The sequence below is a fragment of the Schistocerca piceifrons genome, chromosome X (assembly GCF_021461385.2).
Source record: "Schistocerca piceifrons isolate TAMUIC-IGC-003096 chromosome X, iqSchPice1.1, whole genome shotgun sequence".
In the NCBI taxonomy this organism is placed as follows: Eukaryota; Metazoa; Arthropoda; class Insecta; order Orthoptera; family Acrididae; genus Schistocerca; species Schistocerca piceifrons.
In genome coordinates, this window is record NC_060149.1 from 229,900,030 (window position 1) to 229,921,012 (window position 20,983).

The 20,983-nt window shown below is 38.8% G+C and overlaps 1 protein-coding gene across 2 annotated transcripts in view; it reads left to right on the forward strand.

Annotated features, from left to right (window-relative positions):
• LOC124721336 (glycosaminoglycan xylosylkinase) overlaps positions 1-20,983 on the forward strand; it is a 113,112-nt gene that overhangs the window by 55,603 nt on the left and 36,526 nt on the right. For both annotated transcript variants that reach the window (XM_047246252.1, XM_047246253.1), the window contains one exon: positions 3,812-4,008. In XM_047246252.1, the coding sequence (XP_047102208.1) occupies positions 3,812-4,008 (197 nt within the window). The remainder of the gene's footprint in view (positions 1-3,811; positions 4,009-20,983) is intronic.

A 20,983-nucleotide genomic window follows, 5' to 3' on the forward strand; every position in this document is an offset into this window, starting at 1 on the left:
GGGGGGGGGGGGGGAGGGGGGAGAGAGAGAGCAAGCAAGGATAAAAAAGGGAGGAGCAGAAATGTTATAAATGGGAAACAGCCTTGGATTATATATTTTATGGGATTGAAGACAGTGTCCAATTCAACAAATGACAAATGTGGAAATGGTCAACAAAACCACAGGGACCCATGATGGGAGATGACAATATGGTAACATGGTGTGTGCAAATAAAGGAGTGGAATATTACAGGAAAATACATGTGAGTATGAACAGCCAAGGAAGAAATGTGAATCAGAGAACAATAAGATTGAGGAGGATGGCCTCTCATAAAGCTGCAGAAATAGTTGCCAGTTTAAAGAGTTACTACTAATACCTGCAAATGGTCCCTGTAGATTACAGAAATCAATGGTATTTCTTTGTACTGAGATTTTTTTTACTCAGGCCAATAACTAAGAAGCTGACAATGGCAGTATCTGACATATTGAGACATTGTGAGTGAAGAGAATGCATGCTGAACGGATTTTTTGTTGCTATTCCTTTTGCATTAAATTGTAGAATTTGGAAAATTAACTTCTAAACTTTGATTTGGAAATTATCTTTGAAATAAAGAAGAAATAATCTTTAACAGAAAATGATCAGGAGACAAGACAACAAAAGTAATGGAAAAAGAACTCCGTGTTAGTGGTTGCTGACAGAATGAAGCAGAAAAAGAGATTATTGAAAATATAAATGAAGAAATAATAACCAGGATTAGGATTAATCAAGGTTGACAGAACACTGGAGATGAACATTGAGAGGATCTCTTTTGCACAGTTTCCATCTCATTAGCTGAAACTGTAATGTGGTAAAGGGAAACAGTGTTTAACTGCCACTGAACAGTAACATAAAAGATCTGTTGTATGAATGATGTTGCCATGAGTAGATTAGCTATCTCTAAAAGAATTGAATGTTTTCAGCCCACAATTTGATCTCACAGCAGTTGGATTCTTGATTTTTTTTCTATTTATGGTGTGTGAAGTTCAGAACTCAAATATTAATCCCCCAAAATAGTCAGTGCAACTCTAAAAAATTCTCGAGAAAATTGACTTTGACATTTTTGAACCACCTACAATAAGTTAAATCAAGGTCAATTTGTCTCGACTGGTCATGTGGCTGCATGGTAGAATGCTCAACTACCACATGTATGCCACAGATTTCGTTCCTAGTCCTGCCAAAATTTTAACCAAAGATGCATGTCCCATAAAGTGTAAAATACCCAAGGATGAAAAAGAATTTAATTTGTAATGTTGTTTGTAATTTAAACTTTTTTTTTAAGATCAGAAATTAAGAATTTAAATTTGCAATGAAATCTGGAGATTTGTGTGTGCTATGTAATTAGAAACAAGGAGAAGTCCGTTTATCATGAAAATAACAAAATCTGCTAAGTAGCATATAGTTGATGAATTTTATATGTAAATGATGTTCGTGTTCTTTCAGACATGTTTGTAAGAACAAACACCATTTTGATCCTGCAGCCACTATGAATAAAGGCACAAATTAATTAATGACAGTAGCTGCCAATCGGTATTGATTAAATCAGTGGGGAAAGTTGAAAATTTGTGCCAGATGGGCAGCAAACATGGGTCTCCTGCTTAGTAGTCAGATGCACCGAGCACTGCAGCATCCAGACTCGGGGTCTGATGGGAGGCATGCTACTGCAGTCAGTGCAATTGCGATGACATCTGTGTCTGCATGGTACAGTGGTCAGTGCATCTGCCTAGTAAGCAGGAGACATGGGTTTGAATCCTGGTCTGGCACAAATATTCAACTTCCCCCCTTGATTTAATCTATGCCCACTAGCAGCTAATGTCATTAATTCATTTGTGTCTTAAACAAAATACTGAAATGAGACACAAGCCAACAATTACCAGTCTTAGTGGCTACTGATTGTTTTCCATATTTATGTATTTTAAACTTCACGGAATTGTTAGCAAAACAGGCACCTTCATTAAAAAAATTTTCATCAGCCAGGAATCAAAACCCACCCCCATATGCCAGGCGAGCATTCTACGACACAGCTACATGGCCTTTTTTTAGCATATTTATGAGGTCAGAAAATGTAAGAGTTGATTTTCTCGAGAAGTGTTGAGACTTGTGTTGAACTATTTTGGCGTATTAATATTTGAGTTCTGAACTTCACATACCGTACATGAAAAACGGTCAAAAATCTGATTGCCATGTGGTTCCCTTGTTAATAGTTTCATTATGGTAACAGCTGGAAAATTATAAGATGCGTATTCTACATTGTACTTTTTGTCTGAACTAGGTTGATGATGGGAGTAGATTATCAGCATAATGTAGTGTAAATGAGATTTACTCATGATGATGATGATGATGATGATGTTGCTGCTGCTGCAGTAATAAATTTTGATTGTTTCTGTTAGTGTTTGTGACCAGTTAGTTTTTTACATGTTCAATAGGTCATTTGAATGATCCTTTCATTTAAATGATGTGGTTTGACTCAGTTTACATTAACGAACACTCAATTTTTTCAAATCCTGTTCATGCAACTACACTTCTTTCTTTCTCCTCCTCCTCCTCCTCCTCCTCCTCCTCTTCCTTTTAGAGGCTATCAACTTTTCATTAGAAATTCGGTCATGGAACAGGAAGAGTTGTCCACGAGAAATGATTTTAGGGTAGATTTAGAATTTGCTTTGCTGCCTGTCAGACCTTTGTTTCTAAAAAGCTTTCCTAACTTAAATTTTTGAACTGGAGTACTTACATTACATCTTTCTCTGTAAATCCCTCTTTTAATATTGATAATAGCATGCAGCATTTATTTTGAGTCATTAGAGTCAAGAATTGTGTACCTTATGGCTGAAATTATTGCACTTAATATTACTCTCATATGGGTTTGTATTCCCACCCTCCCTAATCAAAAAATAAATAAACCTGAAATGGTGTGGGGGCATTTTCATCAGTGTATAGCAGGAGGACCTGCAGAGGATTAATGCATGGTGCAACAGCTGGCAGCTTTCCCTAAACGTAGATAAATGTAATATAATGCGCATACATAGGGGCAGAAATCCATTCCAGTACGATTATGCCATAGGTGGTAAATCATTGGAAGCGGTAACGACCGTAGAATACTTAGGAGTTACTATCCGGAGCGATCTGAAGTGGAATGATCACATAAAACAAATAGTGGGAAAAGCAGGCGCCAGGTTGAGATTCATAGGAAGAATTCTAAGAAAATGTGACTCATCGACGAAAGAAGTAGCTTACAAAACGCTTGTTCGTCCGATTCTTGAGTATTGCTCATCAGTATGGGACCCTTACCAGGTTGGATTAATAGAAGAGATAGACATGATCCAGCGAAAAGCAGCGCGATTCGTCATGGGGACATTTAGTCAGCGCGAGAGCGTTACGGAGATGCTGAACAAGCTCCAGTGGCGGACACTTCAAGAAAGGCGTTACGCAATACGGAGAGGTTTATTATCGAAATTACGAGAGAGCACATTCCGGGAAGAGATGGGCAACATATTACTACCGCCCACATATATCTCGCGTAATGATCACAACGAAAAGATCCGAGAAATTAGAGCAAATACGGAGACTTACAAGCAGTCGTTCTTCCCACGCACAATTCGTGAATGGAACAGGGAAGGGGGGATCAGATAGTAGTACAATAAGTACCCTCCGCCACACACCGTAAGGTGGCTCGCGGAGTATAGATGTAGATGTAGATGTAGAAAGAAAATCCTTAGATAATATGTACTGTATCCTTCACAAAAGACTTCAAAAATAATTGAATCCAAAAATATGCAAACGTAATTAAAATACATTTCAGGTATTCACGGTCACAGATAATAGAAGGTCCTGTTTATGCGGGCAAGGACAGACATAATGCTGAGGTGGCTGCATTTCATCTGTCCTTGCTACTTGGGCTGAGGCGCAGCCCGTTGACGGTTGGACGCAAAATTAATTTAAGGAGTGAAGTGATGCCAGTAGCAGCTGGTAGCCTTCTAGACACTTTCTACCAAGAAGGTAAAATACTGTGCAGTCATTTTTATTAATTTCTCTGACATATCTCTCTAATGGAGATGATTCTGTGGCCTTCTTAATTCATGGAACTGTGTATATTGTTTCACTTTCTTAGAATTCTGTTGTATAGTTTTAACAATTCTATAGTATCTTGCATATCATTGCAGCCTTGTCCTCCCAGGTGTTTTAGATGTTTTTGGTATATTACCATGTATTGCTACAGAGAGTTCATTAGTTTAGAGTATTATTCTAGGTAATAGTATCAAAGAATCCCTTGTTAATCAAGTCAGTGACACATATATAACAATGTGCAATGTCTGTAGCTCATTATTTTATTGGTATTGCTAATGCATAGAATAAGTATTGTGTTGTGCTGTCTCTTTTGTTTCATTCAAATAGTTCCTTTAATTGTTCTCACATCAGCATAAACAGCTTTAATGTTCATGAAGTTTAACTTTTTTGTCCCTGACTTGTTTACTCATGTTATGATGTTACCTCTGTGTGCACTGTGTTCCATGGTGCATTCTTGTGTAGTTTCTTAGAAAACCAGAGAGTAATATCAGTTTCACAACTCCCCACATCTAACACTGCCATTCCTTAATTGCAATTAAAAGTCTTTGTTATGTAAACTGTTATTAATGTATTTGCATTTCTTCAACAAGATGATCTGCTGTGTAGATGTGTATTGAAGTTTTTGTGGCTCCAGTTGACTTCTTAATGCTGTCTAGGTGGTGGTGATGATCAGGTCCAGAATTTTAAAATGCAAGTGAAGATACTTGTTCACATTTTCAAGACTTTGTGGGTTATTTCCACTTCACACATGACAAACGACTAACTTCATACCAGAATGAGATTTTCACTCTGCAGTGGAGTGTGCGCTGATATGAAACTTCCTGGCAGATTAAAACTGTGTGCCCGACTGAGACTCGAACTCGGGACCTTTGCCTTTCGCGGGTCAGTGCTCTACCATCTGAGCTACCGAAGCACGACTCACGCCCGGTATTCACAGCTTTACTTCTGCCAGTATCTCGTCTCCTGCCTTCCAAACTTTACAGAAGCTCTTGACTAACTTCATACTTCAGCTTTAAACACTTTGCGAAAGAGTGTCTTCCATAGTTTTTATAAGAAATGCTGTTTACAATATGACAAAATTGTAAGATGTTTCAGATACATTTTCAATTAAAAGTTAAGAGTTTACATAAAAATAATGTACATGGTGCACACTTGATTCACAGTGCCCAGAGACCAGACATACTGTGATGCTCTAAAACAAACACTGCTCTACATGAGAGCAATACAAAGATTGTCCTATATGAAAGCTAAATGAAGACTTAACAACTTTTGGCATGTAGCCCAGTGCAGTGATATATTACAGCTTGGAGTTCAAGATTGTTCCAGAACCTGTAGTTAATCAAAATAATTTTGGTACATATTTTCCTGCATACTGTAGTGATCAGTTACCAAGAAAACATGACTCCTGATATAAACAAATTTATAAAAATAAAATAATTATATGTCATTGAACATAATTTAGAAATGGGGATTTTGTAAAGTTTATGAAGTATGTCACACCGCTAAAATAACAAATATCTTTTACTTTCATCCACGTTACTGGTTTCTATGAAAAATTATTACAGTTCTTAATTCAGTGTTACATGAATGTTTTTATAAAATTTTGTAACCAAATATTACATAATGTGAAATATATGCCAATTATGGTCAAATGAAGCAAGTGAAATTTATAAGATAATTAAGTTTTTAAAAATCAGAGATAAAAATGGAACTTCCTGGTAGATTAAAACTGTGTGCCGGGCCGAGACTCGAACTTGGGACCTTTGCCTTTCTCGGGCAAGTGCTGTACCATCTGAGCTACCCAAGCACAACTCACGCCCCGTCCTCACAGCCTTACTTCTACCAGTATCTCGTCTCCTACCTTCCAAACTTCGTAGAAGCATTTGGAGCTTTCCAGATTAATTGTTCTAAATGCCACTTCAACAAAATTGGTGCACTGGCTATTCTGAAGGTTAAACTGTTGTAATACATAAGAGACATCCAATGGAGTATTTATCACCATAAATTTCTCTCTGTCTTCATCCAAAGGGATTTGAAAATATGAGTATTTAAGATCCAGCATGGCAGAGTACACACAATCAGCTAACTTTTCCATAACCTTTGCTGTGAAATCTATGCAGACGAGTTGTGAGCTGTTCGCTTCTGTACAACTGTGATTGACGTCACACATTGGCTACTGGTTATGGCTTCTATAACCTCATTCTGTTGAAGATGGTAAACTTCTTGCATTACTTTATCTTTTAACACATATGGAAGGTTGTGTACTTTGCCAGATTTCGGCAGCATGCTTATCTCCTGCATAATGTGTATCTCATCCTCTTTAATACTGCTTGTTTCTTGGGAAAAATATTGTCATATTTTTGAACTTACCAGTCAGGATGTCAGTTTGAATTTGATTCACTCCCTCATGAAAGGTGAAGCCCAAGACATTGAAGAGATCCAGTTCTGGTAAATTCATTGCTGTATTTGAAATTAGAACTATGGATATAACCTGTTTCACAAATTGTTTATATGTCACATCTCTAATCTCCTGATTACTATAACTGAACAGGCAAGTTTGAAAGTCTGTTAACCCTAATGCTCCTAATTTTTAGTACATTAATGATTGAAAATGATGACCCTCTATCAATTTGGAAATTGGTTGGCACTTGGTTAATTCGAAGAGCTACACATAATGACTTGTTATTGACAGAAAAGAAGGAATTTATGTGACATTTCATCCATGAAAGTTTTTGAATTCGCACATGTTCATTATGGACATTACTTGATTTGTTATTATGAACCACATTTCTTCACATACGCAAATCTGTGGCAGTCAGTCTTGCAAAGACTGGTTTGTTAGACTACGCAGGTCACTCTTTAATTATTGTTTGGGGAACGCATGGTAAGCATGTCACAAATTAGTGAGTCTGCATTATATTTCTTACATTGATCATTTTCACAATGAAATTTATATTCCCGAGTCAGTCTATGTAACTGAATAATCCACTCATTATACTTTGGTTTGGCTTCTTCAAACATTGAAAAAACCTATGTCTGGCAGCAGCAACATGAACTTGCAAGAATTTCTTTAATGTTTGAGTAAGAGTCACAGGTTCACAAGTAGGTGACAGTTTCTGAAAAAGTTAAAATACAATGGGACCTGCATACTCTAATAAAAATGTTTTCATTCCGTATCATCTGGTACCTCATGCATGAGGTAGTGCTGCTCCAGATGCTTGGATATAGCTGTTCCATGATTTCACTTTTCCACTGAATGCTTCAAAAGGTATTGGTGGCATCGTAAATTTCAGTGGCTGTGGCCTTTTTTCCCCTCCAGAGTAGCGATTGCAGCCTATGTCCTCAATTATTCGCTAGATGTATTCCAATCTATGCCTTCCTCTACAGTTTTTACCCTCTACAGCTCCCTCTAGTACCATGGAAGTTATTCCCTGCTGTCTTAACAGATGTCCTATCAACCTGTCCCTTCTTCTTCTTGTTAGTGTTTTACATATATTCCTTTCCTTGCTGATTCTGTGGAGGACCTCCTCATTCTATACCTTGTCAGTCCACTTGATTTTCAACTTTCTTCTGCAGCACCTCAGCTCATAAGCTTCTATTCTCTTCTGTTCTGGTTTTTCCATTGTCCATATCTCACCATCATACCGTGCTGTGCTCCAAACATACATTCTCATAAACTTCTTCCTCAAATTAAGATCTATTTGCGGTACTAGTAGACTTTTCTTGGCCAGGAATGCCCCTTTTGCCAGTGCTAGTCTGCTTTTTACATCCTCCTTGTTCCATCCATCATGGGTTATTTTGCTACCCAGGTAGCAGACTTCCATCACTTCATCTGCTCTGTAAGAAACAATTATGATAAGTTTCACGCTATTCTCATTCCTGCTACTTCTCATTTCTTTTGTCTTTTTTTTTATTTACTTTCAATCCACATTCTTTACTCATTAGAGTGTTCATTCCATTCAACACATCCTGTAATTCTACTTCACTTTCACTAAGAACAGCAATGGCATAAATCAATCTTAACATTGATATTCTTTCACATTGTATTTTAATCCAACTCTAGATCCTTTCTTTTATTTCTGTCATTGCTTCTTCAGTGTATACATTGAACAGCAGGGTGAAAGGCTACATGCCTGGCCTTGATCTTCCCCTTTGTGGCCTACATCCTCGTTCTCTTCAAATTGGGCCAAGTGCATTATCATGAGCTCATGGATAGCTGAGAGTTGTTGCAATAAGTTTAGCATGGACTGGAGGGTGAGTTCCATTTGGACCATGTCTAAAAAATATGCTCAGAATAGTTTACAGATTTCACAAAAATCTTCCTGGAAAGGAAATGGATTAGCAGTTCTAGAATCTAACAATCATAGAATAAAAAGCCATGCGATGTTGTCACAAAAATGAAGGTAATGAATCATACACTCAGAAATAAGTGAAAATAAAAAATTGTTCAGCTTTTATTCTGACTGTTGTGTCCAGTAATTTTTCTCTTTGCTTGTCATCCTTGATGACGAGAATGCTGTGGGTTTGCACTGTCTTGTTGTCGGTGTTGAGAAATGATGAAAGTTTTTAAGTAACTTGTAAACTGGTGTCTTGTCACCAAATGTTATTGACATAAATGGACAACAAGTTTTAACCTTCTCTTCGTCACCAAATGTTGGGAATATTGTAACTGAATTCTAGTATTAATTCGACCCAAACATTGCCAGTGGCATAAAAGTGATTTTACTGTTATAGTTCTTTAAAGCTGACAGACAGCATGCCATAACTATCAACGTAAATGATTAATTGACAAGACGGCACTAGAACAAAAATGTGATAACACAGTAACAAATTACCAATACCATTTATTAAGAATATTTTCCAAAATTGTACTTAACTTTGGTACTGTTTGATGCAAGGCGCCTGATTTTTCTAAACCTAATACAATGAAATCTAAATACATTTGCTATTTTGTGGCAGTTTATGGTATTTTCACCATGAATGTAACTTTGCAGACATTCTTTTTATTTGTGAATTGAAGGGGGATGACTACTATTAGTTGCAACAGGACATTAAGCGGAATCAGCCGTGATGGTGAAAAATGTGTACCGGACCAGGATTCAAACCCCAGATCTCCTGCTTTCTAGACGGGTGCTGTAACTACTGCACCATCCGGGACAGAGCATTATCGCAACTGGACAAACTGTCTTGGTACACCTCATAGCCAATCCATACTCCCACCGAGCATCACCTACCCACAATCCCTGTCCATTATATTCCTGTTCACTACTCAGAGATTCCCACAAGAGGTCGGTCGTATTTGTGCATTCGCACTGAAGGAAGTGGATCCATGCCCAGCCAGGCTTATGAATTATTTGAATGCATGATGTCTGTTCCTCCAAAAGAAATTGAAGGGGGATGACTGCTATCAGCTGCAGTGGGACATTAAGCGGAATCAGTGGCAATGGGCAAAAATGTGTACTAGACCGGGTTTTAATCCTGGTCTGGTACACATTTTTGCCTGTAGCCACTGATAATGTCCTGCTGCAGCCAATAGCAGTCATCCCCCTTCAGTTTACACATAGTGTTTCACAGCTGCGGGATCTGCATGGTGTCTGTTCTTTCAAAGGAACAGACACCATGCATTCAGATAACTCTTTTTATTGTTCTAGTTTTCCATAAATAGTGGCTTTTAAGTCAGAATGTTATCTTCTCAGCAGAACTCGTTGAAATGTTTTCCATACTGTAAATGTAGGAGACATACTGAGCTGGCTGCAGGCACTGAACTGCACTGTACTGTACTGCCTGATGACAAGATTGGAACTATGAGAATGTCTGCAGCATTGTACCTCTTGGCAGAAGGATTTCCATCTCTGCCAGTACAACGTGGAAGCAGCGTTCTCTTAGGTGGTTGGCAACACTGTTGGCAGACTAGTATGATGCGCAGATGGACATGGTACGAAAGCAGAAAGTGGTTCTAATTTAAGTGCCACCGGAAGGCTGCTGATCGGAACTGAGAGATGCCAAGCTAGTGGCCTCCCGTGATATTTGTTGTGTACTCTTTAAGTGTGGTACACAACATGCTGTTTGGATTACAGAAGGGTTGCTGACACCACCAGTTTGAATTTTTTGTGATCTACCAAGGCATTTGATTGTGTAAATCCACTCAAGTTTGATGTGATTGATGGATTTACATACAACTGCTTTGAATCTTATTTAACAAACATAATGCAAAATTTGTGCTGAATAATTCAAACAATGTTGGAAGATTAAAAAATTTTAGTGACTGGGGAGAAATCAGAAAGGGATTCCCACAGGGTTCAATTCTGGGTTCACCCCTATTCCTTATACAAGATGCCCAGGAGGAATGGTCATCACAGGAATTATCATTCAGATCAAAAAAGCCCAGTAAGCATGGGCTCTAAAATGCATACTTAAGTGCTGTGAGTACTTCTTCGTCTTTGATACTGTGAAACAAATCCCTTCTACTTCAAATTCCTTGCTTTCCATATTTTGAGAGGTGTTAGTGTGGAACAAAGAAAAAAGCGTGTACTTTAAGAACTATGAGCACTTGTTCATCTTCACTGCTGTGAAAAACACCTATTTTTACTAAACAATAGTTCATAAGGTGTTAATCATAGAGTCCATGTTTACTAGACTTTTTTGCATCGAATGGTCATTCTGTCATATCACTGAATATTGACCATTCCTCCTGTGACACCATATACAGGGTGATTATAACTAAACTTTCAAAATGCTGTAGAAATAACACCACTGGTCAGAATGACATCAAATTGCAACGGAATATTATTACGCTGATAACCACGCAGTTGAGCGCCCCACAAACCCAACGGAATATTATCGGAGAAGGGAGAAAACATATGGCAGTAAAAAAAGATAGTGTAAAAAATTGATCAATACATGGCGCTGTATGTGTCAGAATACGTAAATGAAAACACCTGTCAGCAAACGATCCACTGAAATTGGTATAAACACACCGGGTACACGGCTTTTCCTCCTTTCCTGTCTGTGACGTTCACCATGGCTGTCTCAATGTAGGATCGCACTCTGCTTATAAAACTGTATTACAAGAACAAAGACTGTGCTCACGTCACTCTGCGGAAGTTCCGGGCACTTAAGGATTTGAAAAAAGGCGTTGGTCCTATGACTGCCATGGGTCTGGAGAAAATGATTCAGGAATCTGAAAAGATGGGTTCTTTCGGTGTGCAACCTGGTAGAGGGAGGAAACGAACTGATTCAACGTCAGTGGAAGCAGTGACCATGGCAATGCAGGAGGAGACAAGTGGTGGTGTGCAAACATCTAGTGCCTGGAGAATTACCCGAACATTGGACATACCTGTGAGCACGATGCGTAAAATCCTACAAAACATCCTTCTTTGCGATCCATTCAAAATTAGCCATGTGCACGAGTTGCTTCCTGTTGACTTTTGCTTTAGAATTTATCGCTCGCATGGAGGTGGAAAGTGATTGGCCGTGGAAGATTTTGTGAACAGACGAAGCCCACTTATTTGACAGGATATGTCAATACACAGAATTGTTGAATATGGGCAATGGAAAATCAACCAGTACCACTTCATCCTGAGATGGTCACTGTGTGGTGCGGGTTTACAGCATCATTTATCATAGGGCCATATTTTTTCGAAGAGACAGGTACTTCTGGTCCTGTTACCAGTACCGTCACTGATAAGTGCTATGAGTGTCTTTTGTGCAACCATGTCATTCCAGCTCTCCAACAGTATGGATGTGTGGATGGGATCATTTTTATGCAAGGTGGCACACTTCCACACATTGTGAATCCAGTTAAACAGCCGCTGAAGCGTAATTTCGGAAAATCTAGAATTATCAGCCGCCATTTCCCTACAGCCTGGCTGTCCCGATCACCTGATTTTAATCCGTGTGTCTTCTTTCTGTGGGGCTATCTGAAATATGTTGTGCTCAGTGTCCCGACTGCAAACTTAGCTGCATTGAAGGCATGCATTGTGCAGCACATTCTGAATGTGACCCCGGGAACACTTTGATCAGTTGTGGAACATGCTGTTTCTCAATTTTGACTTGTTGCAGAAAATGGTGGACAGCATATTGAACATGTTTTGCGCCAGTCACGTGGAAATTAATAATCCGATTTGATTTTGATTTATGCTTTTTATGCGGTTTTTGGCCTTAGGACAGTTAAAAACTGGTGTGATTGATGCTTTTTATGCGGTTTTTGGCCTCAGGACAATTAAAAACCGATGTGAGTGATGCTTTTTATGTGGTTTTTGGCCTCAGGACAATTAAAAATCGATTTTTCCCATCTGATGTGATATGGCCTTGTCGTGGTGGATGGGCTTACATGACTAACAGTATTACACCTGTACACCCATGCACACTGAGTAGTACAGTTTGTTTAATGTCAAGCGTACACCTTAGGCATTGTTGTATGATTCATTTGTCATTTGTGGTTGACCACTATTAAATTATGATGATTACAGTGCCATCTATTCCTACATTTTGTAACTATTTATTTTTGTTCTGTCATACGTTTTCCTCCTCCTCCTGTAATATTATGTTGTAATTTGACATCATTCTGACCAGTGGTGTTATTTCTACAGCAGTTTGGAAGTGTAACTTTAATCATAATCATGCTGTACATGTAAATGACCTTCCATTTAATATTCAACAACCAGAATTGGCACTTACTGCAGATGATACTTTTGTCTTAAAAAAAGTAATAGAACATGAGCTTGTTATCAAGTTGAGACATAAATTGGAACATTAAAACAACTTATCCCACTGCAGGTTTTTGTAAAAATGCCTGTATTTTGGCTCCATATATTTCATCATGTCCAGTAGAGCCCTTCTCTCTCTCTCTCTCTCTCTCTCTCTCTCTCTCTCTCTCCTCTTTTGTGTGTGTGTGTGTGTGTGTGTGTGTGTGTGTGTGTGTGTGTGTGATGTTTCAGTGCTCCGTTATAGAGCAACTGAAAACCAGAAGGTAATGGAAAATGTTTTACTTGAAGTTCACAGCCACATTTTACAGTATATTGTTTTTCCCATGGGAGAAGCACGTTGTGACGACAACACATGCTTACGCCTTGAGGATCATCATTACACAGCTTCAACCAGAATACATCAGTAATTTCTGAAGGAATGTAACTTTTGACACCTTCTTTCTTTTCTCTATCATTGCGAAGTTCCTGTCACAAGGTAGGAAACTATAACCCGAACATAAAAACTTTTGATGTATTTCCATGAAGTACTTGCAGCTGACCAGATAGAAATAAAGCATTAAAACACTCCAGTTATTGTTCCGCCCAACACAGCAGTTAGACCATACAATCAGTTTGCATTCCATACCTTCTTCAAGCGTATTGTAATTGTTCATCACAAATTTAAGCAGATGGGAAACTATTTCAGCTGAACCTCTTCTTGTGGTGGATTCATCTCACAAATTTACTGTCATGTTTGCAGTACCAGTGTCATGAACCATGAAAGTATATGACGACAGCTGTCTCTGGTTGGATATCATGAAGTGCCCCAATGTAGGATAGAGCAAAACCTGTTGTAGGTCAACACGTGTATATTGTTGTTCCTTTAAGCCATTTCTGTGCCTTTTTGTAGCTCTTTGTGTGCTTGGTCTGCTTTCTCATGATGCTAGAGACTCTCAAGTTCAATGTTGTGCCTTTCTATTTCATCTGAAGCTGCGATCATTTTCTTAAACAACAAATCTCAGTCTCTGCAAGTATCTGACCTAAGTGTAATGAAATGCAAATTAAAATCTGTTCGAAACACACTCTGATAGTATGACATGCTTATTGATTTATCAGGAAACATTTTGGTAAACAATCGATACGTTCTGCAGACATTGAGATTAGGGTGCAGACATTCTTTTGAGGATTTATTCTTGCTATAATGGCTCATCTGTTTTGGAAAACTCTTGTGTTCCCGAATCAGAGCCCTGCCATCATTTGATAAGGCATATGGCCTATTGCAATGTTTTCCTCAGTCATCTTTAGGAGTGTTTATTCCCCATTTTTGTTTACGTTGAAGATGCTGTATTCATCGCTAAGTGATGCAGAATCTGTCAGGCAATGTTTATTGACACACTTCTTTTGAGAGTAGCTTGTTTCCATGAAGTATCATCTGTGTTATCTCCTTTTTGTCTGGCTGCTTGTCATATGTCAAGGCATGATATTCTTCGTACAGTTTTAACTTAATTTCCAGGATTATGTCCTTGCATCCTTCTTTTAGCGCACTCCTGCATTGCATATACAATCCTGAACTATGCAAAGGATCAAAATTACTGCCTAATATTCAACTGGATTGTCGTACGTCACATTCTCTTTTAATAATATAGCAGTACTCAGATCATGTATTATATTTTTTCATTGATGATAACAACAGAACTATAATTAATTTTATTCATGTTGCACATTTTCACTGTAATGTTTGCAGAAGGTGCACATAACATGTGTTTTTAGAGACATGTACAGTGTTATTCCATTCACCTGCGTTGGAGTCTGTTTCGCAGGAACTTCCTTTCTTTTCTTGGTTTATGTTGCAATCCAGCATCATGAAGCCTTTTCCTCTTAATATCCTGCCAATTACCAATGTTAATTTTCCTTTTCCCCACATTGTTTGCACGTTTCAAACCACTTGCACTAAGCATCAACTTGTTACACTCCACCATTCTTGTAACATACAGCATCATTCACACAGAGGCATAAAATTGCATAAGTCTCCTCGCTGTTTAGTGCTTCCCTCGAACAGTGAACAGGTGAACTAATACAGCAGGTGATTCAGAATGCCATATACAGCATTATTCCATGGGGAGTCTACAAAATGTCAAAATGTGTCATACAGCATTATTCGTGCGCACATTTCAATTGATATAGCACATGGAACAGGAATCAGTAAATGGGCAGGATGCTCCAAATTTTTGGGTGTATGTATTTACAAAAACTTGAAGTGGAAGAAGTGTGTTACTGATCTTCTCCAACAGTTATGTTCAGCTACTTTTTCTCTTCATATACTTGCTAGTCTTGAAAATAAATGAATCAACCTCCTGACATAGTTTGCATATTTCCGCACAACAATGTCTTGTGGACTAAGCTTCTGAGATAAGTCACAACTTAGAAAGAAAGTACTGACTGCACACTTCGACCAGTAAGAATAATATGTGGTGTTCTCACACAGTTGTCATGTAGATAGCTCTGCAAGGAGTTAGGCATTATAATTGCACTTTCACAACACATATATCCACTGGTGAAATTCATTATAAGTAATCTGTCACAATTTGAGAAGAACTGTGCTGTCCATACCTCTAACAGTAGAGAAAAAATTACCATTATTACCCATTAGTAAAACTTTTGGTGGCTCAAAAAGCAGTTAAATATGGAACAACAAAAATTTTTGATCACATGCCCAGTTAGATAGCAAAGTAAGATTTAAATCGAACCTAAAATCATTTCTCCTGGATGAATCGTGCTTTTCCATCAATACATTTTTATTTAAAAACTGGTAGCCTTAAAGAAACCTTGTTTATAAGGTTAGCTGCATGGGTAGAACTAAAAATGATGTGTTCATTAATGTTAACACGAATCAGGTATACATATCCTGTAAGCTGGCTCATTCACATTGTTTACATAAAAGAACTGTTCAGATGATCTCTCTCTCTCTTTCTTTCCAAGCAGCAATCCCGACTTGCATGGTCTGCTGGGTAATTGGACATGGCATGTTAATTCTAAGGTGTGGTCGGATGCCCTTCCTGTCGCCAACTGTTCAGATGATCTATAGAACATTAACTAACTAGCTAGCTAACTCATTGAGCGGTAATCAAGAACAGATTGCACAAGTGTTTGATATATGGCTTCTTTTATAGATGAGGTACACTTTCCTAGAATTCTGCCAATAAACCAAAGGTGACCATTTGCCATCCTTACAACCAACCTTACTTGCTCATTTCATTTCATGTCATTTTGCAGTGTTACTTCTGAGTGTTGTTTTTCCTACCCATCTGCATTAACTTACATTTTTTCACATGTAGAGCAAGCAGCCATTCATCACATCAAAAAGAAATTCAGTCAAAATTGTCCTGCCGGCCGTGGTGGCCGAGCGGTTCTAGGCGCTACAGTCTGGAACCGCGCGACCGCTACGGTCGCAGGTTCGAATCCTGCTTCGGGCATGGATGTGTTTGATGTCCTTAGGTTAGTTAGGTTTAAGTAGTTCTAAGTTCTAGGGGACTGATGACCTTAGAAGTTAAGTCCCATAGTGCTCAGAGCCATTTTTGTCCTGTATCCTAAAATCATTCAAAGATGACACTTTTCCTCATACACTACAGCATAATTAGCAAGTAGTTGCAGATTGCTGTTCACTTTATTTTTCAAATTGTTTATGTATGTAGAGAACAAGAGTGGTCATTTCACACTTCCCTGTAGTACTCCTGATGTTGAGTACATGTCTCAGGGTGGTTGTTGCTGTGAATGGTGCATTGTTATGGGTACGAAAGACTATTTGTATTTCTGACAAACAGCCTGACAAAGTGTAGAATTTTTATTATTTAAAAGTAAATTACATTTTCTTGTAATCTGCTATTAGCATTTTATTTAATGAGGTTTTTGTTTTTATCAGATTTATTTTTTGTAAATGTAAGTTTTCATTAAAACCTTCCATGTATATGTAAGATTTCTATTTGAAGTGTTGATGTCACTTGAATGCACATACAGCTGGAGTGCTGTATAGCTCCTATGTTCAGTGTCTTTGACCAACAAGGAGGAATTGCACAATGCATTATATATTTTCATGCAAAATTGAACGTTAGTGTGACAAAAATTATTATCATTTAGTTCATACACTCTTTAAAGAATCAAACTCTCATGTATAAAACAGCTTCAGACATCTGATTGTTCTGGAAATGAGTGAAAGTGTTAATACATGGTGTTAAGCGTGTGAGTGAGAACAAGGTTAGAAAATGTTTGAAATTGTGCTTAAAGTTTTTTGGAAATTATTCGGTACTTTCATTATGAAACACTGGATCAATATAGTTAGTGTAATTTGTGCTCCATTTCAAGCAAAAGCAAGTTTTTTACACATGTTGATGTATATGGCATCATGTCTCCTGAAATGTGTGTTGTACAATGATATAAGTTTGTAAGTATATTCAGTGGTATATGTTGATACTGTCTGCAAACTGTGTTGTGAATAGAGTTCATAGTAAAAAAAGTGATAAATTAAAATGTCATATCAGATGCTGAAGTTTTACTGCACAAACAGCAAAAATGTAGTAAGCAGTAATTTTTTTTTTCCTTTCATCATTTTGTGGGGGATGTTGGTGGGAAAAAGTTCCATAATGGTTTGAAGTTGTGTGTAGGGTGTTTCAGAAGTGATGGGTGATATTCAGGGATATGACAGGAATGATCACTCGAAACAAAAAAAGTCAAGTGGACAGGGGCTCTAGAACGCATACCTTACGCAGTAAATGTGTGATCTAAAATCCATACCTTTAAATTTATGAGCACTTGTTCATTAGAAGAGTTATTTTTCAATGTAGTGAAGATGAACGAGTGCCCATAGCTCTTAAGGTATGCATTTTAGATCCCATGTTTACTTGGCCTTTCTGTTTTGAATGATGATTCCTGTCATATCACTGAATATTGACCATCACTTCTGAAAAAGCCTGTACGATTTCAGTGAAAGAACTTTTTCATGGACACCAATATATGGACTACATATGACATCATCATCATCATCATCATCATCATCATTTCTCTCATCATCCTCAGTGCAGCTCCTTGTGTAAAGTGATTCACAGGAAGTAAGAAACTGCAACCTATTATGTATAAGTTTTAAAATCCGTGCCAGCAGATAAGATCGATAATGGGTCAGAGACGTTACAGTTAGTGATTGACAGGCATCACCGGAGGCATGAGTGACAGATTATGTGGGCCCAGCCACTAGCAGCATGAAGCTAGGCCAGTGGCTGCAAGTGGGTCTTTAATATTATGCTGCTCTTACAGATCTTGCCTAGCTTTCATTTGGACACTGACCTGGCTGAGGACTTAAATTTTCTGGTTATCATTATTGGTGTTCCTTTTGTGTTCAGATCTCGAAATTTGCTTTGTTTACAGTTTTTGCATTAATACCAGGAACGGACATAAAAGTGGCGAAAAGGTCTTATCCTAGTGTGCTTATGGCTTCACAATCAGTAACAGTGTTATGGATCCCAAGTTTCCAAAACTTTGACAGCAACAACTCCAACTACAACAGCAACAGCACAAAGAACAACAGGAGGTGCTCTTGCAGATCATAACTCAGGAGGAGCACGAGCAGCAGCAACAGCAATGATGTCAGTCTGTGGCCACAGCTGTGCCCACACCACTGTTAGTGGCCTTAATGAGTCTTCGAAAATCTGGGAAGTCTGTCCCCACCATTTTGAACTGTACTACTTTGCTTATGGCATTTCTGTTAGGCAGCTAAATCCATTGCTCTTGTCTTCTAATAGTTGTTATACAATGTGGTGCAGAAATTGCAACCTCTCTCGGTCCCTGGTGACTTGTCTTTCAATGACCTATGTGATCTGTTAACTGAATAATATGGTTAGCAGGTACACCTTGTTGCAGCAAGGCTATGGTTTATTCAGTGTCATAAACAACATGTGGATAATCTTGCACAGCATGGGTCACCAACTAATAGGGTCTCGCACGCCAGCACTATTTCACCTGCCAGAGCTGTAAAGTTTCATGTGTGGAACCATTGATTTGAGATGTGATTGTGCACTTGCTCCTGGCAAGGGAGTTCATGGCTAAAGCTTTGGCCTAGTCCAATCCGAGTCTTGCTGAAGTGCGTAAAATTGCTAAATCTTTCGAGGTTGCATCAGCAGCTCAGCATGCCTTTGCAAATGACATTCGAGCTTCTAAAGCAGTTAGTTTCCATTGCAACAAGTGGACTGATGATGATTTTGACTCATCATCCTCTATTTCTGCTCATAAGTCTCACCTGAATTCACGGGCATCCAGATCATCAATGTCCCTTGAGAGACTTAACTGCATTGATCGTTCTCCTCCCTTGTCAGTGTTGAGTGACCCTTTTTGTAATGTTAACTGGTTGGTTCAAAACCTCTCTTGTCAGTGTTGCTATGAACTACACGCAAGTCAAAGAAACTCTAGTCCTGTCATAACTGCAGTGGTGGGCATGCCAGAAGCAGATGCCCACATCGTGCAGTGGACTGTTTGGGGTCAGCAAGCTGGGCCACCTCTGTCAACAGGCGACCTGCCAGCCACATCCTCAGCTGTGACATGGGGAGAAAACAATGGTTTACACTATCATGGCTGCGGAGCAAGTGGCTCCCATGCCACCATGAAAGATCATTCTAGACTTGATGCTGTTTGGTCAGTCTATGGAATTCCATTTGGACACCCCCACCTCTGCTGTGCCAGACCCTCTCTTGCTGCCTCAGGGTCATTCTTCTACTCAGAGAATTGCCACTGATGGTGAAGTACAAAAACACTGAATGTGTACTAACCTCCTTAGCACCTTTATTTACCTTCTTTGGTTTCGAAGTAGAGGACCAAGTCAACTTAGAGTCAGAGGTAGTGGATTTTTCTGATCTTGACAGTCTGTGCAATTCGTACAAAGAGATTTTGAACCAATGCATGTAATTATATGGCTCACATTTCTCTGAAGCATTCTGCTGTGCCCAAATGTTTCAGAGGTCACCAGCTTCCATGTGTGTTCTATGAGGCTGTTCAGACATAACTTGTGCAATTTCAGGATCAAAGCATTATTTCCACAGTTTCCACAAGTCAATGGGCAATGTCGATGATTGTCATTAAAAATTGAATTGGTTGTTAAGCTTTTGTAGTGATTTTAATTTCACTAGTAATTCCCAGTCTAACACTGATCTCTGTCCATTGCCTTGCCCAGAGGAGTTGTTAACTAAACTGGATGGAGGCCACTATTGTTCAAAGATTGGAGTAAAGGATGCATATCTCCAACTGCCACTTGACGATAGATCACATGACTTACTATTCTTAAATATGCCGTTTTGTGTATTCAGATACAATAACATACCATTCGGCATTGTGTGTTCATCCACCATTTTCAAAAAGTATTTAGAACAACGGCTTCAAGATATTCTGCACTGTGATAATTATTTGGACAATGCCATTGTTACGGGTTCTATGCACGTGGAACATCAAAAGAATCTTGAATACCTTTTTGAACAGCTCCAGGAAAATGGCTTACAACCTCATTTGGAAAAGTGCTGTTTCTTTGCCCCCAGCTTCAAATACTTGAGGCACATTCTTAGTCACAGAGGCATCATGCTCATGTGCTACCATGTCTGTGCTATCATAAAAATGCCGGTATCTAATAAAACAGTTGCATTCATTTCTGGGTAAAATCACATACTATGCCATGTTTCTTCCCCAAGTGGCACAGATCACACACACACACACACACACACACACACACACACACACACACACACACACACCACTCCCAATAAGCTGCACAAGAAGGGCATCAAATTTGTATGGTCGGCCGTCTGTCATCTGGCTTTTCACCACCTTAAGGACGATCTTGGTTGATTCATGTCTGATGCCACATTCACCGGGCCTGATGTTGACATTGACATTCCAGTACAGCATTGTGGGAGTTTTGTCTGACAAGTTGCTGGATGCTACGAGGTCCCCAGTTGCCTTTGCCTCCAAAATGTTCAACTCTGCACATCTCAAATATTCCAGAACTGAGGAGGTGGTTTTAGCAATAATTTGTATAAGGTTAAGAAATGCGTGTATTTGGATGGCAGCAAATTCCACTTGTGACTACCACTAACCCTGGATTTCAATACTCAGGCATTGTCCTAAGCTCGCAGATAAAACAGTGCAGCATCTGCAGCACAAAATGTTGTTTTTGAGTGGGTACCACTACA